General features: G+C 38.5%; 1 protein-coding gene and 2 non-coding genes across 3 annotated transcripts; 2 read left to right on the top strand and 1 right to left on the bottom strand.

The window, feature by feature from the left end:
- Window positions 1-8,345: 8,345 nt before the first annotated feature.
- TRNAV-AAC (transfer RNA valine (anticodon AAC)) lies at window positions 8,346-8,418 on the bottom strand. The gene has a single exon. It is a non-coding gene; the product is annotated as a tRNA-Val (tRNA).
- A 1,674-nt stretch (window positions 8,419-10,092) lies between these two features.
- Window positions 10,093-10,174, top strand: TRNAS-UGA (transfer RNA serine (anticodon UGA)). The gene has a single exon. It is a non-coding gene; the product is annotated as a tRNA-Ser (tRNA).
- A 10,814-nt stretch (window positions 10,175-20,988) lies between these two features.
- Window positions 20,989-21,369, top strand: LOC140523941 (histone H4). The gene has a single exon (XM_072638503.1). It carries the CDS (start codon window positions 21,002-21,004, stop codon window positions 21,311-21,313), a length of 312 nt encoding a protein of 103 aa, XP_072494604.1. The 5' UTR covers window positions 20,989-21,001; the 3' UTR covers window positions 21,314-21,369.
- The last annotated feature ends 2,153 nt before the right edge of the window (window positions 21,370-23,522 follow it).

The raw sequence follows: 23,522 nt of genomic DNA, 5'->3' as shown, positions 1-23,522 counted from the left end.
GCAACAATTTTTTAATGTTTAAAAAAAAGTTTTGAGTTCCAAATTCTATCTTTCCCTTCTTTCCTGCCCCTCCCTTCCTGAGACAATAAGCAATTTGATGTAGGTTATGCATGTACAATCATGTTCATATTAGTCATTTTGTACAAGAAGGCAAAGGAAGAAAGAATGGAAAGAAGGGAGGAAAGAAAGAAGGAAGAAAGGAAGAAAAAAGAAAGAGAAAAGATCATGCTTCAGTCTGTACTCAGACAATATCATTTCTTTCTCTGGAGATGAGTAGCGTGTTTCATCATTGGTCCTCTGGGCTTGTCTTGGATTGTTGAGAGTAGCTAAATTATTCAAAATTCTTCATCAAACAATATTACTGTTACTGTGTAAGGTGTTCTCCTGGTTCTGCTCACTTCACTGTGCATCAGTTCATGTAGCTGTAGGTTTTCTGAAATCATCCTGCTTGTTATTTTTTTATAGCACAGTAATATACCACAGCTTGTTTAACCATTCCCCAATTGATAGGCATTCCTTTGATTTCCAATTCTTAGCCACCACAAAAAGAGCTGCCAGAAATACTTTTGTACAAATAGGTCCTTTTCCCTTTTTTGATGCCTTTGAGTTTTAGAACTAGCTGTCGTATTGCTGAATCAAAGAGTATGCATAGTTTTATAGCCTTTTGCGCATAGTACAAAATTTTTCCCCAGAATGATTGGATCAGTTCACAACTCCGCTAACAGTTTACTAGTGACTCAGTTTTCTCTAAGACTATTTTGTATGACAGAGAGAGAGAGAGAGAGAGAGAGAGAGAGAGAGAGAGAGAGAGAGAGAGAGAGAGAGAGAATATTTAAAATAATACATAAAATATAAGAAGCATATATATATATGTATACACACACTCATAGATATAGATATACTTCTTCCCCCTCCTTCTTCTTTCCTTCCTTTCCTGTTCTTCCTCTTCTAATACTTCCTCTCCTCCTCCTTGTTTGTTTCTTTTTGAGACTATGCCTCCCTACCTCACCCAGTGAGAAGTGCAGCAGTCATTCATGAGCCTGATCTGACTGCTGACTCTTTACAATCTGAGCCAGTTTTCCACTTTGTAAGAACACCTGATCAGTTTTAGTTCTACTTCATCCCAGTACTCCCAAACTCATAAAATCACCTCTCAAGTTGCAAGGACTACAGTCATGTGGCACCACAACTAGCCCTTATTTATAAGGAGGGGGTCAGAAACAAAGAGAGGGGAATGTAAAAGACAATACAATGGAGATAAATGTACCTTTACTTATATAACTATGAATATGAATGACATGAATTTACCTCTAAAGTGGATAAGGTAACACAATGAATTAGAAAGCAGAATCCCACAATATGTTGTTTATAAAAATTCAGTTGATTCATTGGGAGTCATACAGTATCTTAAAGGAATACTTTTGCTGGAGCAAAACCTATTATATTTCAGCTAAAGTAAAAAAAAAACCAGAGGTAGCAATCATGCTCTCAGACAAAACAACAGCAAAAATAGACGATTAAGGGAAATGACATGGTTCTGAAAGGTATGATAGATAATGACTTAATATCAGTACTAAACATATGTTCACCAAAAGGAAAATTTAATGAACTAAAAGGAGAAAAAAACAATAAAAACACAGTAGTGAGGGAACTTCAATGTCCACCTTTCATAGCTAAACAAATCTAACAAAAACTTGTCATCGTCATGAAAATTTAGTGTGGAGTTCAGGGGAATGGCAATACTAGGGCGGGCTAGAATGATTTATTGCTATTCATAGACAAATGCAGAATAGGAAGGTATGGGTAGATTCAGTCAGAGACAGATTTCCATGTGGTATGGTGTGAGCAATAGCCTTAAGAAGTAATGGGTTGTGCTCTTTGGTCAAAGGCTGAGATAGTTGTCACATTGCTGGTGAGTCAATAGTGTCAGAAAGTACAGGCCAGTAGCAAAGTTGGGACTTTCTAAAAATTAATCTTCTCAACCTCCTCAGAATGACAGCAGAATTACAATGATGCACCATCAGTAAGTTTGATAAAGGAATTCAGCAGGCAGTTCTAATTAGAACTATGTGCAATTTAAATCTTAAGTGTACCAGAGTTGCATAATAGGACACAGTCACAAGTGGGAAGGGAAGGGAAAGGAAGACCATAATCTCTGTTATCTATTTAAAAAATAATCAAGAAGTGAATAGAACTTTGGGAAAGTTTGATAGGATCACTATCTGTGATTACTGTGTGGAAAAATAAAAGAGTACACAAATTTCTCAGTTTGTACATAGCACCTTTACAAAAAAAAATGACCATATATTAGGATATATAAACCTCACAAACAAAGATAGAAATGCATCACTATTAAACATCTTTTATGGACCATAATGCAACAAAATTGCATTCAATGAAGAGCAGCCAAAGAGACCATTAAAATTAATTGAAAATTAAATAACTTAATCTGAAAGAATTAAAAGGTAAAGAGTAAATTATAATAGACCATATTATTAAAAGGACCTCTGACCTTCTCATCAATAAAAATTACAGATTTTTTGTATCATATTAGAGTTATTGCAAATATTTCAAAATATAACTTATAATTAGTGTTATTTTGAAATAACTATTGTAATTAAACTCATAATTAGGTCACATGTGATTGCAGTTTTCCTGTCTACAGACCCTTGTGTATATAGATGGTCAATTATGAGGCCACTGTATGCTTAGTTGTCACAAAACCATCAAATTATGAACTAACTCACTAGAATCTCTGCTGCTTTTCAGTATTCTCTATGTACAATTAATGCTGAAACATGCTACCCAGCTGCTAACAGAGTCTTGATAGACTCAAGATGCAGAAGATGGTCATGGCCAATTTGAGATTGTGTCTGCCAATTGCATACTTATTACAGTGGTTTTGTGTTTCCTTTTTTCAGATGGGATGAGTGGAAAGGACATGGAGTTAGAGTTGCTAAAAAAAACCTCAAACAAGGAAAAAAATTAACAAGAGATATTGAAACTTAAAAAAAAATGTGTTCAAGGGAACAAAAGCAATTACATACAAGAAGGTCAGCTTTGAAAGTTATCTATTGAATTTATTATATACTTTAGAAAAAGGAAAGTAAGCTGCACACAATAAATGCTTGCAGTTTAATTTACAACCTTCTTTGTTCTATATGAAAATGTTTATTTTATTTGGTATTTGTTAAGAATTTTCAAAAATTAAAAAAAAAATGAAAGGAATGGGTTCTATGAACCCTGGGAAGACTTGTGTTAACTGATGCAGAGTAAAGTGAGTAGAGAATCAGGAAAACAATTTATGTGGTTGCTAGAACATTGTGAAAACAAACAAACAAACTGATAGATTTAAGACCACAGACCTGTGAATCAACCGTGACTCTAGAGGATTTATGAAGAGGCCTGATATTCACTTCTGCTGGAGGTGATAGACTAGAATTGCACAACCAGAAATATACATAATTATGACTATGGATTAATGTGATTTGATTAGCTGAAAATTGGCCACACCTGTTAAGGTCATTAAAGAGTTGAATTGCTAGCCCAACTCTGAGTGCAGGCTTTCTGACCAAACACTCTGAGGGTCTTCCCCTCATAGACTGATTCTTTTATGAAGACAACTAGGCCATCCTTATCCTTGATTCTCACCTAGGCTTTAATTATTGAATGGATAGTAATTATTTAGTAATTATTGCCTCAGACAAACTGAGACCTGGGAAACATCTTAGCTTGAAAAGACTAAGCTCTCCCATTGCATCTGGGGCTATCACCAGTCATCTTGACCTATGTCTTGCCACCGAACTCCAGTGACTCTAGAAGAGAGCATGAGGCTAATGACTTTGCAGAGCTCTGCCTCACTTAAATCAAATTCATTTGCAAGTCAAGACATCACCTTCCTGACGGCATTGGTTCTCTTTGAGAAAGAAGGGCCACTACCACCACCACCCAGTGCAGACTCAATAGCACTTTATGGAATAGACTCCTGGAGGCTTGGGGGAAGAGGAGAGAATTTCTCTCTCCATCATTCCCCCATCAGCCATAGTGTCAAATAGCAAATTGTCCAGAGGAAGATACCCTAATTCATTGGTTTAAGAGAGTTTGAGGTAAAATTGAATACTCAGAGTTCATTGGTTCAATTTGAGGCTCAATTGAGTAAGACATTCTTCAGATAGATATAGATATAAAAAAGCAGTCACTTGACGGAGGAAGCAGCTTGAAGAAACAGAGCCCTTTACAACAGAAAAGAGTGCCAGCTGTGGACTCATCAGAGGGCTAGCAATTGAAAGAGAAGCTCTGGAGTGGAACAAACCCTGTAAACCAAGTTATATAACCTACCTAGCAACCAAGAGGAACTATGTGAGGACCCTACAAATAAGGATAGGATTTCCAGGTCCTGCAGTATCAGAAGCAACTTATCTGATACATGTGCCCCAATCATTGTACTACATAAGCCTACTTTTCCCATAGATGCTATATGTATTTATAGGCTAGTGTTCCTCAAATTTATAGGGGAATTATTTGGTAACGATTGTACTTACTGTGCCATTTTAGTAAGCGCCTGTACTGAGTCACTTGTATCTATGGGCTGACTTTTGAAAGGAAATACCACCAATGAGGGCTTAATAGCTGCAGAAGGGAAAATAGTCACCTACAAAGTTCTCATTTACCTTAAGGTAGTAGAAACCCTGTGGAGATTTAACCTAGAAGTTTGAGTGCAATTTGATGGAATGACCCAGAGTGGGTGCTGCACCTGTTTTTGTTTTCTTCTATTCAAGTAGAAGTACTGATTTTCCACCTTTTTATGATCAATTGCCTTTCTGAGTATAAAGTAAAATAAAATTTACATAAGTAGCATGGTTTGGAATGACACTCCCCCGCATCACTATCACCTTCTCCCAGCCCATCACAGGTATGACCTCAAGTCCAAGATGAAGTTGGTTGAAAGGCAGAACCAGGTTTTCAGTGTTTTTCACTGCTGAGACCCTAGCTTGTTTTGGGGAAATTTTCTCAGTGATGACATATTCAATTTTTCATATTCACTGTCTCTCTGATAAAGACTTCTTTTAAAATTCTTATGACCTTTCCAGCTACAACTATTCAAAGATGCTTTATGGATTTTTACGAGTGATTTGATGAATTTTCAAGGGTAATTTCAATTAAAAGGAGATAGACTTTAGAAATTAATTCATGTGTAAGAAGTGACTCCATTTAGCAAAGCTCTTGACAATGTACCTAATGCCATTTTTATTGAAAAGATAGAGATGAGAGTTAGATGATGGCACAATTTAATCAATTAAAAGAACTTTATCATAAAGACTCAAAATGAAATTGCCAAGGCAAGCTTTAGTACAGAGCTTTGAGTATCTGTACTTATTTCTGTATTATTTAGAATTTTTATTAGTGGTTTAAATAAGGACATAGATGGCATGGTTATTAAATTTGAAGGTAACACAAAGCTAGTAACCAGATGCTAAGAACTAATGGGATGTATGGTACAGTCAGGATCCAAAAATTTGCAACATTGGGTTGTATTGAAGAAAATGAAACTTAGCATTTCTTACAATTGAGATAAAAAATGTTCTTCTACAGTACAAGATGAGGTAGGTATGGTTCGATAACAGTTCATTTTTAAAAAGACATTTGGAGGTTTTCATGGAATGTAAGAACGACATGAGTCAATAGTGTGATGTGAGCAGTTCCAAATGATATTGCAGTCTGGGTCTATGTTAAAAGCATAGTTTTTAAGAAGATAGAGGAGATCCTTCTGTGCTCTTATCTGGCTCAGACTACATCTGAGTATTGTCATGAGTCCCAGGCACCACTGTTTAGCAGCAACATTAATAAGTGAGAGAGAATTTAAAGACGAGAGCAAGGAGGATGGTGAGGAAATACGTGCGTATGGCATATAAGGAAGGAAACTAGGATTTTAACTTATATATGAGAAAACTTGGGTGGGGGATGAGAGATATAGGATAGTGGGGGATGGGAGGGGAAATTGAAACCACAGTTATTTTGTTACATCTTGATAGACTATTCTCCAACCATTTCAGGGTCTAATAGAAAATCTCCAAGCTCTATTGAAGGAGAAATAAAATATGAAAAATTATAGAATGATATATAGTAAAGTATAAGGTCACATTCACTGTCTTAATGCTTGTCCTTGAATAAGACACCTTGTGGTTTTACCTAAAAGAATTTCTTTCAGCTGTGAGATTATAATAAATTATCTATTTCTGTTTTGTGATTATCTTTTATTCTGCAAGCCTAGTTTTGGCCTTATAAATCATATGAAGATAAGTTTACTACGTAATTTCAATTACAGGAAAGCTGGAGTGTGTTTGATGTGATGTTGAAAGCCTAAGTTCTGAATTATTTCTGCAAAGCTGAGCTTCTGCCAAGCTAAGTTGGTGAACTTTAGTTCTCCACTCTTTGAAAGTTAAAGTTTACTATTCTACAGTCAAGATGGTTCGTGGAAATTTACAGATCATTCCATGATGTTGTTACTGATGGTGATAATGTTCCATTAATCACTGGTTTACTACAAGTTGAATGGGGTTGGGAATGGCAAGAGGGAAAGTATTGGCAGCATAGAATCTTACATAGTATTTACCATAGAATTTTCCAGGATGTATCTAGTCTAACCACATTTGTTATGCTCTAGATAATCAGAAAGCAAGACCACCTGTGTTACTCAAAATTGTGTTTCTCATCTATGACTATTAAAATGCCGTGATGCCTGCCATGCATTGTCTTTGACCATACTAGGAGGTCATTGACCCAATTTATTGATAATTGCATGACTTGTTAATAAACTTTCCTTGTAAATATTTTGTAAAAATTGTGCTTGTAGTGAAATGGGTCACAGCTTCTTTTCTCTACTATGAAGCAGTTTGTCTGAGGAAGGAAAGTATACATTAAGTATTGTTTGAAATGACTTTTCAGTGACTAATAATAATAATAATAGTGTCTCTCATGAAAGAAATAAATGTTCTATAAAATTAATTTTTTAAAAAGTGTGACTCTACCTAATTTTTCCAGTTTTACTTCTCTTTTCTGCCCTTCAGACACTCTAGGTTTCAGTCAACCTGGATTATTATGTCAGAAAGCCTGTCATCTCCCTCCTCCAAAAGTCATGAGGACTGAAGTTAACATATTGCCTTTGTATCTTCTCTTACTCTCATGGATCCCATTGATTGGTTTTCTTTTCATATTTCTCCCCTACCTGAACCCACTTGCAGATTGTTAGTTTCTTGAAGTAGAAAATATGTAATTTTGAAAATCTTTGTATCTTCTCTCTTTTTAAGTTTTATTTTTTTATGAAACTAACACCAAGAAGAGCACTTCCACAAAGCTGACTTATTCCTCTAGTTGTATACCATAGATTTAACACAATTTTCAAAACTATCCTGTTTATGTTTCCTTTCTGACCTTCCTTCTTTTCTCTTCTATACATTGAAAAAAATTCTTCATTGCCCTTCTGTTCTTACTTTTCTTTCTTTCTTTCCTTCCTCTCTTCTTCCTTTTGCTCTCTCTCCTTTCCTTTCTTTTCTTTCTCTTTCTTTCCTTCCTTCTTTCCTCCCTTCCTTCCTTTCTTTCTCTTTCCTTCTTCATCTCTCTCTGTCTCTGTCTCTCTCTTTGTTTCTCTCTCTGTCTCTCTCTTTGTTTCTCTCTCTGTCTCTGTCTCTCTCTCTCCTTCCATTTTGGTAAGCTATCACTAGTTCCACTCTCCTTCACTAACTTCTCCCCTCACCACTACTGTCCTATCCCCCACCAAAACAACAACAACAACAACAACAAAAACCCTGAAAGAAAAGCAGACACCTTTATCAAATATTTGTGATAAAGTCAAATAAATCTTCACATCAACCGTGACTGAAAATGTACGTTATCATGTACCAAAACGTACCATTGCATACCTTATGCTCCTCCTTATTTTGTGGAGATTTCAACAGATTTCATTACAGGGCTTCTAGGCCTGTTTTTCTGGACTGGTTAATTATCAGTTAAGAAGAATTGATTAAGCTCCTACTAGTAAGTCCTTAATAAAGGTGTGTTGCCTTGTTTATTGACTACTGTGGGTCAGGCACAGTGCTAGGCACTGGGGGTGGAAAGATAAAAAGAAAACAATTACTACTCTCAAGATTATATTCTATCAATACCTTGAACACAGAGTTTTTAAAATGTCAAAAAAAATTTTACTAAAAGAGAACGAAACTTTACTTCATTTTCTTAAATTGTTTCTTTCTCTTTAGGATTTTCTAAAAGCAGAAGCACGTGAGTCAGCGATAGTAAATACCTTTTGAAAGGTTAGTTTTTTGTGAAAACAAACCTCGCAATAAGTCTGTTTCCGCCCGGTTTCGAACCGGGGACCTTTCGCGTGTTAGGCGAACGTGATAACCACTACACTACGGAAACTTACGAGAAGTGGAGATTTTCATTTGCGACTCATAAAAAGGATTTGACAATTAACGTTTCTTCTGGTGAATTATTCTGGCATTGGACAAGGGTTTGGTTTTTGCTTTGTTTTTAGATTAATGCTAGATTTGATGGTTTCCTGACTGAGACCAAAACAAAATGCAGAAATTTTTTAGATGTTCTGTAATCTGTGAAAACTACTTATACTGCCTTCAAGATAAATGAAAAGGAATGATAATGTAAAATAGTGATGCTTACATCTGTTGTAGTATAGGGTTGTTGGGAGGATCAAATAATATATCAAGTGATAAACCTAAGGTATTATCTAAATAGCAACTTATTATTCAATTCAATAACTATTAAGCACCTACTATGTGAAAGCTACTGTATTTTGCCGTGAGTATTCCTCAGTGTTTTATAAATCTGTGACCTCATTACTATAGGGATTACTTCCGTTGGTGCAGATGGCAACTCAATCATCCCTTCTCACACGGTGTAGTTCTTTTCTTATTCTTCAATAGATCCTGGGAAGGGGTGGGGTGGGGTGGTGAATGAGGGGGTTTGATAAAAGAATACAGTGAAGATACTGAGGGCCTTTCTCTACGTCTTTTTTTTTAATTTTTTGAACAAAAAAAGCAGAAAGAGGGAGGAGGAAGGAAAAAAGGAAGGAAAAGAAAAGATGGTAGGGAGGAAGAAAGGAAGGAAAAAGAAATGAAGACAGAGAGAGGGAGGGAGGGATGATGGAAGGAGGAAGAAAGAAAGAAAGAAAGAAAGAAAGAAAGAAAGAAAGAAAGAAAGAAAGAAAGAAAGGAAGGAAGGAAGGAAGGAAGGAAGGAAGGAAGGAAGGAAGGAAGGAAGGAAGGAAGGAAGGAAGAGAGAGAGAGAGAGAAAGAAAGAAAGAAGGAAAGAGAAAGATACTCTAGTACCAAGCGTAGTAAAGCAAAAAATTTAAATTATCTCCCCCCAAAATACTTAGAGAAACCCCCTCTTCTTGTCTCCCTTCCCCACCCCCCATCATCATTGGATTCTTTTTTCAGGATCTGTGGAAGAAAATAGAAAAGAATGACACCTACAACTGATTCCTCAGAGATTTGATGCTCTAAGATTCACAATCGGGAGATTTTTATTGAAATTTTATCAGGGAGTAGTTGGATATTATCATAAACACTGCGTTAAATTAAACAATTTCGCTTAACAATTGTGTAGTTTAACTAGTAATAATTGTGTGACTGTATAATTTAACAAATTCGGCCCCGCTTCCTCTGTCTGCTGTTCAGCTCCGGCCCTGTTCCAGGGGCAGTGTCTGTCCCAAACGTGGGCGCTGATGTCATAACTCAGTGCACTGCTCCTCCAAGCTGGAAGCACAAAAAAGTAATTTTTCAAAGCTGTGTGAATTTTTATGAAGATCTTTTGTAAATAATCATAAATCTCAAAATGTTTTGGTCCTTACACTCGATTAGTTTGAATCCTATGCATAAGAATTTTCCTTTATTCAGAAGAATAAAGGTGAATTGAAGAGAAAAGAGAATTAGAAGCTATATTTTAAAAGTCTCTGTCTTTTGAAATACATTTTTTCTTACAGTATTTTTTTAAAAAGCGATTTGTTTTTAAGATGTTAAATGAACCCTCCAGCTCAGATTATTTCAAAGCTCTAAAAGAACCTTAGTGTGCTAGGTAGTCGTGGCCGAGTGGTTAAGGCGATAGACTTGAAATCCATTGGGGTTTCCCCGCGCAGGTTCGAATCCTGCCGACTACGAGATGCAATTTTAAAAACGCCGAACTAAAGAAAATAGTGTGTTGCTCCCTGACAGAAGTGGGGAGTGCACGCAAGCCTTACAGTCAATGAAAAAAAATCCAGAAGTCAATTTCCGCTAAATCGATTTACTAAGATTTCCCTGTTGTCCCCAGGAGCGCCAAACTGCAGATGCTGACTCCTTTTCTGGACCCCTTGCCTCATGTAATTTATCACTGTGATCACCTTTCCTCTCTATTGTTTTTGCACCTGTCTTCTGGCTCAGCTTTCTTCAATTTCCATTATAGGTTCCTTCTCTCATCCAGGAGGTCACAAGAATTTATTGTTTTTACTATATGTCAGAAACAGTGCTAAACCCTGGGGATACAAAGAAAAGCAAAAACACTGTTGGTGATGTAAAGGAGGCCATATTCTAGTGCAAGAGAGAAAATGTAAGTAACCACCATTAAGAGAGTGTGCAGGGTGGGGAACTTGTGGACTCGAGATCACATGTAACCTTCTAGGTCCTGAAGTGCGGCCCTAGGGGCTAGAGAGTCACACGTGGTCTAGAGGCTGAAAGTTTACCACCCCTGAAGGAAGGTAGAGTCAAGGCACTAGCAGGGAGTATTAGTGAGAAAGTTGCTGTGTTTGTCCTTTATTCTCGAAGAGGACCATGTCATCATCTTGATGTTGACTTGCAGTTGACTTTGATTTGGTTGAGGGAGAGCTGAACGAGAAGGGCAGAAGTCTCGAAAAGGCCTCTTACAGAAGGTAGGATTTGAGTTGTGTCTTGATGGAAGTCAAGAGGTCAAGGTTAGGGGGGAGAGCTTTCCAGCTGTGGAGCATGGTATAGCAAAGCCTTGGAGTGAGAAAACAAAGGGTGCAGAACAGCAAACAGGTCAGTGTAGTGGTTCAGGAAGTAAAGTGTAAGAACACCGGAAAGGTAGAAAAGAGTCAGATTATGAAGAGTTTTAAATGCTAAAGAAGAATTTATCTTTGACCCTGGAAATGATAGAGAGCCATTGGTACTTCTTGGGTTGGGGTCACGTGGTTAGACCTGTCCCTTAGGAAAATCATTCTGGCAGCTGAATAAAAGGTGAGGGGAGAGACTTGAGTCAGGGAGACCAATGAACAGGCTAATATTGCCTCCTCTGCAGAGGTGGAGGTGGAGAAGCCAGGGGAATTTATTAGAGCAGAACATTACCTATGTCATCAATTTTTTTCAATATCTTTTACTAATTTTTCTCGTTTTCTTTAGAAAATTCTTGTTTAAAATGATGGCTCTTTGGGAAGCAAAAGAGAGAAATCAAGGAAAATTTTAGGTTAGGTAAAACAAAGATTATTTTTAAAATAATTATTTTTAAAAAGCTATTAGTCACTTTTTTAAAAGTTTCCAAATAATTTGCACATTTTTTATCAAGCTGTACCACAGCTAGCCCTATATCCAAAATATGTCAAAGAGGAAATGATCTTTCATGTACAAAAATATTTGTAACAGTTCTTTTTACCATGGCAAAAAGAGAGAGCAAACTAAGGGGATACTCATCCATCGGTTGAACAAATTATGTTATGTAAATGTGATGGAATACTATTTTGCTGTAAGAAATGAAGCAATAGATAATTTAAAAAACAGGGAAAGATTTCTGTGAAGTGAGCACCACCAGAGGATGGACTTATACTCTAACATCAATATTATAAAAATGAATAATTTATAAACTCATGAAGAATGAAAGGAACAGAACTAAGAGAATGGTTTATACAGTCATAATGGCACTGTGAAAACAAACAACTTTGAAAGCTAAAAGAACTATGATCACTATAATGACCACTTGTAATTTCAAAACACTAACGTGGAAACATGCTATAAGTTTACAGAGAAGTGATAGATTTGGGGTGCAGAATGAAACTTACATACAGCAACTGAGGGGATTTGTATTGTTTGATTATGCATATTTATTACAAGAAATTTGTTTTTCCTTTTCCATTTTTCAGTGGAGTGAAAGAAACAAAAAATACACTCTGAATTTTTTTTTAATAGAGAGATGAGGGGGGGAATATGTTTTGTGAACTGTCATGTACACTTTCAGATGAGATCCCTGGTTATTGTTAGTTCTACTTAACTGTTTTACTTTGTTACAAGCGACATCTCATGAAGTGGTAGCAATGTGTACATATTGGCAATACATAAGCAAAATATATTAAACTTTTTTTAAAAGAGGTTATTGGATAGTCCAGGCATGATACAAGAAGAAAAGGGGAAATATAGGAGAGATATTGTGAATGTAGAAATAGCAAAGATTGACCACAGATTGGATATATGGGGTGTGAATTAGAATGAGGAGCCAGGGATGACACTGAGGTTATAGGATGGGTTGACCAGGAGGGTAGACTGGATGGGTAGTGAAGCTTTCTACAGTGACTGGTGTGTGTCTGGCCTTTGTTGTCGAAGAAGACCATGCCATCACAGAAGTAATGACATGACTTGCAGTTTGTTTTGAGCAAGGGAGGGCTGTGCAGGTCACCAGGCTCACTTTTCCTCCAGAGCCATCCAGCTTGTGAGTGTCAAGTGTCTGAGGTGAGATTTGAACTTAGATCCTCTTGACTCCTGCACTGGTGCTCTATCCACTGCACCACCTAGCTGCCTGATATAGTACTGAAGCTCAGCAGAAAGGCTTGGGTTGAATATATAGATCTCAATATAATTTCTTTATAAATGATAATTGAATCTATGGGAGCTCATAAGAACATCAAGTGGGATAATATAAGCAGAAGAGAAAAGAGAACTTAGGAGAGAGCCTTGGGGGACATCCACCCTTGGTACATGTGACCTGTATGAAGCTCCAGCAAAGACTGAGAAGGAATGAATGTACAGGAGGAGAACCAGGAGAATGTTGTGTCAAGAAAACCTAGAGAGAAGAGAATATCTAGGAGAAGGTGACCAACACCATCTTGCCAGAGGTCAAGAAGAATGAAAAGTAAAAAAGGCCATTAGACTTGGCAATTAGAAAATCACTGGTAACTTTGGAGAGATTTAGGTTCATGATGAGGTTGGAAGCCAGATTTTTGATCTGGCTTTGAGTCATAGGAGCAATAAACAAATAAATAAACAACCCAGTCTAGTAAAATGATGTTTTTAAATGGACAAAATAAGATATATAAGATTGCAAAGTAAGCTGATTATATTGAAATAGCTATCCAAATGTTTTTAAAAACAAATTCACGGACTCTAGGTTAAGGGCCTCTAAAATAAGGTAAGAAAAATGAGAGAAATTACTATTAACCCCTTCCTACTCCCAGACCACCAAGGAGAAGGCCCTCATTGTTACTAGAATTAAACCACTCTTCTCTCTAATAAACCTATCTCTACAAGGAAGGATACAGTCCTCTAAACTTAGAATGTTTTCTTGGGTTGAATATCCCTTAAAGCACCCCATGTGGATAGAATGGATTTCTGCTCTTCTGGACATGTACAGTATCTATGAAAGGTCAAGTCTATGTTTGTTTCTCCACATTCTACTTCAGAGTCTTGCTACTCCATAGCTCTTAGTCCCCTTGATCCAACATTTCAACTGGTTCTAGGAGATCCTCTCCTTTATGTAGGTATTCCTTTTCTTGGTTCTGGAACTCCTTTGCTTGATCTAGGAGTCTCTTGCTTCCTACTACCCCATTCCTCTGATTCCTGTAGTTCTTGGTTTGACCAAGTAACCTCTTACTTCTTTGTGGACCTAGGCCTTTTGGCCTCATTTAAACCAATAAAGCTCCCAAAAGGGTGATCAATAAGAAATAAGGCTGGCAAAATAAGTAGGGTCTGGATTAGGGAGGGTCTTACAGGACAAATACAGCCACCTATATTTTATACTTTGATCTAGGGGTTCATAACCTTTAATGTGTCATGAACAATCTGGTCCTTATAGAAGTACTACTTTGAATAATTTGCTTAAAGTCATAATCAAGGAAAATACTCAATTTCTGTTAGAAGTCAGTGAAAATGAAGTTGTAATTTTCCCCATCTAAATGCCATCTAAATTCCCCCACCTACAATCTGTCTCTGGAGCCCTTCTGCAGATCCCAAATCAAGATCACTGCTTTAGGAAATGGGAAACCAAAGAAAGATTTTGTACAGGAGAGTGATATAGTGGGACCTGTGAATAGGCAGATTATTTTGAGATGTATAGAGATCTATGCAAATATATAAAGATACATACAGACAAATATATAAAGACAGATGTATGAGACCAACAGCCACTCCCCAATGAATAAGTAGAAAAGTATATTAACAAAACGTTCTCAAAAGAATTGACAACTGTTAACCATATGAAAGATATCTCCAGATTGCTAATAATAGGGAAAAAAAGATAACCTAAACAACTCAGATATCAGTTCAGACCCAAACAATTGGCAGCGTTGGACAAAAAATGGGAATAGTCAAGTGTTTGAAGGGTTGTGGAAAGCCACTCACACTAGTATACTGTTAATGGAACTATGGTTCAACTATTCTGGACAGAAATTTGGAATTACACTAAGAAAGTGACTAAAATATTAATATAGTCTGATCATAGATATCATTGCTAGGCATATATCCTAAAGGAGGTCAAAATCAGAAGGAAAGGAAAACCAAAATATTCATAGCAGTGCTATTTGTTAAAGCAATGAACTGGAAGTCCATTCTTTGAGAAGTTTAACAAATTGTAGCTCATGAATATAACTGAATATTAATTACAAGAAAGGATACAAAGAAGCATGGAAAGACGAATGGATACAATGTGAAATAAGAAGAATTAGGAAAACAATATACTCAATGAGTACAATAATGCAAATAGAACAACAACAAAAACCCCTCAACACATCAGATTTTGATGCATTGCTTAGTTTTCCTGAATAGCTTTTTTCTCGTTTCTTCGTTTCAAGACATGGATCTTTGTGTAGACAAAAGGGGAGGGATACATATGGAAATAAAAGGGATGTGAAAGTGAAAGATATAAATAAAAAGAAAATATAGGGAAGTCATTTCGGCAGCTATATAGAGGATGAATTGAAGAATGTAGAGGCTAGAAGCTAGGAGACCAATTAAGAGGCTTTTAATTTAGTCCAGGTGAGAGACAATAATGATTGAATGAGTGGAGAAGGGGAAGTTTGCAGAGATACAGTGAAGATAAAAATCAACAAGGCTTGGTAAATGATAGGATGGGGGTGGTAATGGGAGGGAAAGAAGAGATGGCAGGGGAAGAGCTGAGAGGAAAAGGAAAGAACCAAATATAACTTTGAGGTTGTAAAGCTGGATGTTTGGAAGTATTGGAAGTGTATATAGGAAGAACTTTTACCAGGTTTACCAGAACACATCATGAGTTCTGTTCTGGATATGTTGATTTCGAGATGACATATTTAACAGGCAGTTGAAGCTATGTGTTTATAATTCAGAAGGGAGATTAAAGATAACAATTTGGGGGCCTCTACACAAAAACGATCATTGAAATCTCCAGAAGAGGTACATGTATTCGAAAAAAGAGAAGAGTGTGGCCCAGTCCTGGAAAATAGCCTGATTGAATATTGATGAAGTAATAAAGATAATCTTGGGAAAGAGAAAATATTTCAGCTAAATGTATTTATTGTAGTTTCAGCTACAAATCATAATATTTACATTAAAAGCTTACAAAGGGAACAAAACTGCTTCTTTCAAACAATCAATCAACAAGCATTTATTAAGTGCTTACTATGCACCCAGGAAGAGTGAGAAAAAGAGTACTTTCAAGGTGTTTACATTTAGGGTACATACAAAGTAGACTTTTCTTTTTAAATCAGCCTCTTTTTATGCTTTAATAACATGCTTTTTTAAAAAACTTATATATACACAGAAATATTTACTTTGTAAGTTATAACCACAAGTATACAGATTCATACTCCCCAACTCATGGGGCAGTCTTTCGCCCCCATGTTTTTTTTTTTTATTTTTTTTATTTTTTTTTAGTCAATCTTTTTTTTTTTATTTTGTAATGTTTAACAATCACTGCCATATAATTGTGATTTTATCCCCCCCACCTACCCCCCACTACCCGCCTCCCTCCCCACGACTGCATACAATTCTGTATAAGATTCTACATATACTTTCCTATTGAGTATATTTTCACTATAGTCATGCTATGTAGTCAGACTAAGATAAATGAAAGAAATCGTATAACAAATCAGAACATGATACACAAACACATACACATACACAAACATGATCTGCTACAATATGTGAGTGACTTCCATATTTCTCTCTCTGAGTGTGGCAGGCATTTTGCCTTGAGATCCTCCATTGGGATTTTTTTTTTTTTTTGGTAAGAAGTTCTTGTGTTATTACAAAAATCTAAGTCTACCAGAAAAAACTCTCACACACTGTGGTTGTTGCTGTGCATAAAGTTCTCCTGGTTCTGCTCCTTTCACTCAGCATCAGGTCATATAAGTCCTTCCAGGCCTCTCTGAAGTCTTCTTGTTCATCATTTCTTATGGCACAATAGTACTCCATTACATTCATATACCATAATTTATTCAGCCATTCCCCAATTGATGGACATCCCCTTGACTTCCAGTTTTTGGCAACTACATAGAGTGCTGCTATAAATATTTTTGTACATGTGGGACCCTTTCCCATTTTTATGATCTCTTGGGGATATAGTCCTAGTAGCGATATTGCTGGGTCAAAGGGTATGCACATTTTTGTAGCCCTTTGGGCATAGTTCCAAATTGCTCTCCAGAATGGTTGGATGCACTCACAGCTCCACCAACAATGAATTAGTGTTCCAACTTTCCCACATCCTCTCCAGCATTTATCATTTTCTTGTTCTGTCATGTTTGCCAATCTTATAGGTGTGATGTGGTACCTCAGAGTTGTTTTGATTTGCATCTCTCTAACCAATAGTGATTTAGAGCATTTTTTCATATGATTATATATAGCCTTAACCTCTTCCTCTGAAAATTGCCTGTTCATATCCTTTGACCATTTATCAATTGCCCCCATATGTTTTTAAAACTTATTGTCATTATTACAACACTATCACTTCACGAAATTTGAAAATAACCTCTGTTAACAGAGGATGGTTTTGATCCATCGAACTTTGCGTTATGGGCCCAGCACGCTTCCGCTGCACCACTCTGCTATCCAGCTAGAAGGTGTTGATTGGCTCCTAATAGGATTACACACAAGCTACCAATTCCTTTTTGAAAATAGGAACGATTTGTGTTTGTTTCTTTAATGTTATTTTTACCAAACAAACTTTTCCCAAACACCTTTCCTGGCCCCTGCATTAACTCTAGAATCAATTCTACAGCTGGCCAATCTTCCAGCTTTGACCAAAACGCGAAATGTGAGATTTAAAATTTAGAGTGAGATGCATGCTCTCTCAGGTTTATGTGAGTGTGTGTGCGCACGCGCACGTACGTACGCAAAGTCTGGGAGGAGGAGGGAGAGATGAGTCTGGGAGGCTCGAGTGTTTGGGATGACGTGTTTATACGGCTAGGCCAAGACTAATGCTGAATGAATAATGCACAATTGAGATCTTTCCTTACAAGCTACAAATACTTCGAAGTTTCCTGGGAAGGAGAAATGAAGAACGAATGGAAAAGAAATAAAATATTAGGGGTCTGAAGAGATAAAATTGAACAGTCCCTGCCCTCAAGTAATGTATTATATTGCGGTTGGAGGAATACATACTGATAATTATTTAATATAATTTTTGGACTTTAATAAGGACCAGAGCCCGAATTTATCAACCAGAAGAAGAGACTGGACCTAACAGCTTCTTTGTTTTCTGAGTAAACTCAGAGGATACCCCTTCCTTTGTCAACAAAGCTAGATGAGGCTGACTTAGTTTTCTTTATGAGACTTTTAACCCAAGACACTATCTTGAATAATGGGACTTTTTCCATATCTTAATATTTTGTGGACATATGAAATGGACAGACCGAGACAAGCACAGGCAAGAGTTAATTGAGAATTTGGGAGCGTCTTTATTAGCCGGTGGCTGTCCACTAAGGAAGCAGCCCTGAACAAAGGTGTGTGTGCCTTTTTAAGCACCTTAGCACTTCCCGGTACAGCCTTGGGGTTCCAATAGCACACATTTTTCACAGAACAGTTTTGACAGGGGTTCCTGGGTACTGCTAGGCAAGGGGGCACAACAGAGAGGGGGGCCCAGGCAGCTGCTAGGCAAAGAGGTACAACAGAGATAGGGGTCCAGGCAGCTGCTAGGCAAAGGGGCACAACAGAGAGGGGGGCCCAGGCAGCTGCTAGGCAAAGGGGTACAACAGAGAGGGGGGCCCAGGCAGCTGCTAGACAGAGGGGTACAACAGAGAGGGGGGCCCAGGCAGCTGCTAGACAGAGGGGTACAACAGAGAGGGGGGCCCAGGCAGCTGCTGGACAGAGGGGTACAACAGAGAGGGGGGCCCAGGCAGCTGCTAGGCAAAGGGGTACAACAGAGAGGGGGGCCCAGGCAGCTGCTAGGCAGAGGGGTACAACAGAGAGTGTAGCCACTAACAGAAAGTGGCTACTAGGCCCAACCCTGCCTAGAACTAAACATACATTATCTCAACCCAGGGGTGCCAGGCCTAGAGGCCTGAGGGCTACCCGAGTCTAACCTTACCTATCACAGGTCTTCGGCTGGCCAAACCGGATAAACGTATGAGAGAAGAGACTTTCCAGAGTCGAACAAGGGTTAGGCTTTATTCAGGGTCTTGGTTACATGTGCAGGGGGAATTCTTCCTTAGGAGAGAGGGAAATCTCCCAAGGAGGCAAAATCTTACAGTAAGAGAATGAAAGCAGAAGTGGAAGTGGGGAGAGAGGGGGGGAGGGAAGAGCGAAGAGAGGAAAAGGGGCCTTCTGTCCTGTAAGGGCCCCTCAGCGCTAAGAGCCTTCGGGCTTTCCTGACCCTACTTAAGCTCTCCTGCCGAATAGTTTGCACCTGAATACCGTGCCTGTTAGATTACAATAGGTGTGCCCAGATCCGGGCCAGTCTCGAGGGCGGGGATGCTCTCTCCCATCATGTTCTCACGGGAAGAGGCGGAAATACACGAGATCTCACTCCTCAATTCCCTGCTGTTTCCTGGGGGGCCTCATGAGAACTCTAAGGTTTAGAAGCTCTCACCTTTACCCGCCCGAGACTGTCCACATGGAACTGAGCTTACACCCCCAACACAGGGGCTTTGGGGGGGGGGGGGGAGGAATAATGTCCACTTCACATATACTATGTTATGGCATGTTAAGGGTAAAGAAAACACAGATATCCTGGGTCATAATTTCAACTGACACTTTTTCATCTCTCTTATTGTATTTACCACCCATTCAATTAGGAAAATTTCTTTCCCATAAAACGGTTAATCATATATGGGAAATCATAAATCTGAGTGACACCGACATGCTGAGTTGGGAATTGTCCTACAATGGATTTAAGCATGGTCATTCCTGTATCAATCAGTCAGAAGTTTCCTTTTGCCTCCATGATCACGTATCTGCTACCTTTAAGCAAATAAACAATATGGATTTTCATATCCCCTGGCCTGTTTGCCTTTTTGACCAAATTTTCAGGTGGACAATATTCATCTCAGTAAATATAAAGTGTATAAAAGTGAATACAAAGCCATTTCAGGGGGAAAGACTGAGAAAACAAGAAAGGGTATAGTATACTAGCATAAACAAACCATTTCCTTAGGGCTGTTTTGGGGACAGGTTGTGGTTTTTTAAATGAAAATTGGAGATTTTTAAGTGAATGTATAATAAATACTAGGAACCTGGGAGACATCTACCATTAAACCAGAAATATGTCTTTCGCAACCCTCACAGGACAGCTCTCCCACTCACATCTCTGAAGGAGTAGGATTCCAGGATCACAGATGAGAACTGGAAGGAACAATGGATACTATCTATCATCCAATCAATCAATCAATAAACATTTATTAACTTTCTATTATATGCCAGACATTGTACTAAGTACCGGGGATACAAAAAGAGGCAAATATCAGCCCTCGCCCTCAAGAAGCTTACAATATAGTGATCCCGTCCAATCTCATTTTACAGATGAGGAAGCTGAAGTGCTAAAAGTTTAAGTGAATTCCCTCAAGGTCCTACCCAAAGTAAACTGCGCAAACGTGGTTGAATCCAGACCCTTTCTATCCAGATTCAGAGCCTTTCCAACTGCATTTTGCATTAATTAACAACTTATAGAAGTAAGGCTACTGGATGGGGTAAGATTCAGATCTGGGATCCTGTAGTGCTCACTTAGCAGCTGACGAAGTCATTCTGCTTTCCTTGGACCTCAGTTCCTTCATTTAGTGTTTAGATTAAATGATCGCTGGCTTACTCTCAGCCCTAAAATTCTATAATTCAGTATATTCTAGCCATTTCTTTAATTTTGGCACTGCCCTGGGTAGAAGTTGATGCAGAGTGACGCAAATGCAAGAAGTCCTAAGGGAAACTGCATAGTGAGACACTGGAATCTAATAATGAAAAGAATCAGCTTTCAGTGGTCTTGTGGCCTCCTAAATTCTACAGGTAGAAAAGGAGTGAGATTGTGCTTAAACACATTTGTCCATTACAAACTCTCTCTGCAGAATTTTCCAACAAATACGTGTGGAAATTCTTTTCTAGTGACGAAAAGAGAAAAATCTGGGGGGAAAGAGGGAGTAAAGGGGGAGAAACTTAAGATAGTTTTTTTCTTAAGTTGACAAAATAAAAAAAAGGCGGGGAAAACAGATTTTTTGTTCCCGCCCATGTCTGCGGTCCTCAAACAGGTCCGTCATTAGGCCATATAAGTGACTACTTCTCAGAGGCAGTCCTTCTTCATTTACTCTTTTCATAGTTTTGTTACTCTTGTAGTGGTAGTCATGTCTGGGCGAGGGAAAGGAGGTAAGGGGCTGGGCAAAGGGGGTGCCAAGCGGCACAGGAAGGTGCTCCGCGATAACATCCAGGGCATCACCAAGCCTGCCATCCGTCGTCTGGCTCGGCGCGGCGGCGTCAAGCGTATCTCGGGGCTCATCTACGAGGAGACCCGCGGCGTGCTGAAGGTGTTCCTGGAGAACGTGATCCGGGACGCCGTCACTTACACCGAGCACGCTAAGAGGAAGACGGTCACTGCCATGGACGTGGTCTACGCGCTCAAGCGCCAGGGCCGAACCCTCTACGGCTTCGGCGGCTAAACTTCCAGTCTGTATTCAGACTTTTACCAGAAATTAAAAGGCCCTTTTAAGGGCCCCTCAGCTTCTCACTTCAAGAGAGATATAACTGAGTTGTGTTAAAGGACCGCCTTGAAGCTAAAACTTTAGGCAAGTTTTAATAGTGTGCCTTTAATCTGGTAACATGAAAAAAACAACCCTTTGAGTTGGACGTAAAGTTTCTATTGGTATTCTGTACTGGTAAATTATTATTCTTGCTGACCTCCAGACAAGACGGGGATAAAATGCAGTTGTGCAGTATAGTACTACCAAATCCTCTAAAGCTTAAGTCTGGCTATTAACCAGTAGAGGTTTCTCGTACGCAAGTAAAAAGTGCGCCATGTGAGGCTGTCCAGTCACAGGTGCTAGAAATACATGGGCCAATCCGGCTGTAGCATGAGAAATTGCTCGACCAATCAGGAAGGAGCTACATGATACCGTGCAAATTTTAAGCTATCAAACTCTCTGATTCTTCCTAACTGGAGATTTTATTTTTCTACTACAAAGACATAAAAGAGATGGCTTACCTTTTTGAAAACTTTGGTGTGGGGAACAAACTAGGCATTTCATCTCTTTCAGTAAGATCCTGGATAACGATCTTAAAATATTCATTGTCTAGACTGCAGGAAAACAGGTAGAAACCCTGACGTTAGTTGTGAAACTATTGCCCAGTAGTAACTGCCTAACTTACCTCAGCTATTGGTTAAGGTCTCATGTATTTCTGAGCTTTCAAGAGGGGAGAGGAAAGTGGTATGAAGGTATTTGTAGCACTTTAAAGTTTGCAATGCCTTTTTAACATCTTGTTTTGTCCTCACAATTACCCAGTGGGGCAGATGAGGAAATTTAGGATTGCGAGGCATGGTCGCGTGGCTGGTAAATTTCTTGCGGCATCTAAACTCAGGTCTTCCTGCCTCCAAATCCCAACCTCCAGTTGGGACTTTCCAGTCAGGAAAAAAAAATTCCTTAAATATAAAGGTGAAAAGCACATTCCTTGAGGCAAAAACAGCCCTCTCAGAGAAATAAAGGGTTATACTTTACCTTCTTAGCTGGAGGATTATAAAATGGAAGATACCTTCGGAGCAACTTGGTGGGCTGTTGCGACACTTAGGGCTACACCCCATCCCAGGAGGCCCCGCCCTTTGATTCATCTCTACCTGACTCTTTGCACTGCTTCTGATTTGAATTGTGGAAATAGAATATTAGCTAGGCCTCTGACCTACTAAATCTTAAATTCTGATCAAAATGGTTCTGGACACAATCCAGTTTACTAGTCACTGCAATAGAAAATGCTATACCTGAGATAATTCAAGGCAAAAGCAATGATGACACCTAATTAGAGTCTGCGAAAGGCAAGTGTTACCCCATTCCCTCCCCACAGTCCCAGGAATGTGCCTTTTTCTTATTGAATCTTTTGGTTTTCCTACTCTATTTTCCATGGTCCATATGATTGATCTTCTTTCCCTAAATGCCTAAGTTTTACAGCCCAAACTATGTTGAGATAGCTTAATATACTTTTTCAGAATTTCCAAAGTACCCACTATGTGCCAAGCACTGGGGATACAAAGAAAGGTGAGTCTCTGCTCTCAAAATTCTCAGTATAATGGGGAGGAAGGGGTGGGGAGGAGAGTAACATACAAATGTCGATGTGCAAACAAACTATATACAGGATAAATTGGAAACAATCAACTGAAGACACCAGAATTAAGAGGAATCTGAAGAGGCTTCTTATGGAGGATATAATCACTTGAGGAATAGCAAAGAAGATCAGTGTCAATGAATTGCAAAGTAATTTGGGGATTGTGTGGTGTATGCAAGGTGTAAGAAGAAAAGGGATTGTGAAAGACATTAAATGCTGGAAGATTTTTATACTTGATCCTGAAGATAATAGAGAGCCACTGGAGTTTATTGAGTATGGAGGAATTTACCTGGTCCCAATCCAGTCCAATTAGTCTTAGAGAAAAGTTCATCTTGGCAATATTAAAGATATAGCACATTCTGGACAATTTGCTTGCTGTTGGAATGCACTAAAACCTTATAATTACATAGAAAGAAATCAAATCTGGGTCTCGTATGGGAAAGCCTGAGGTCCACATTCCTTCCCTCCTTTTCCACCTTAGGCCATGAGGCCCTGAGACCTGGGCTTGAAATTTGGGGGCTTTTCTCTTGACCTTTTCCATTCCAAGTCTTAAGGAAT

This window comes from Notamacropus eugenii, chromosome 2, assembly GCF_028372415.1.
Source record: "Notamacropus eugenii isolate mMacEug1 chromosome 2, mMacEug1.pri_v2, whole genome shotgun sequence".
NCBI classification, from domain to species: domain Eukaryota; kingdom Metazoa; phylum Chordata; class Mammalia; order Diprotodontia; family Macropodidae; genus Notamacropus; species Notamacropus eugenii.
The sequence above is the reverse complement of the archived record's forward strand: the minus strand, read 5'-3'. Positions and strand labels throughout refer to the sequence as shown.

Bases quoted from the DNA above. Each gene is read 5' to 3' on its own strand.
- LOC140523941 (XM_072638503.1), top strand. From the start codon at position 21,002: ATGTCTGGGCGAGGGAAAGGAGGTAAGGGGCTGGGCAAAGGGGGTGCC.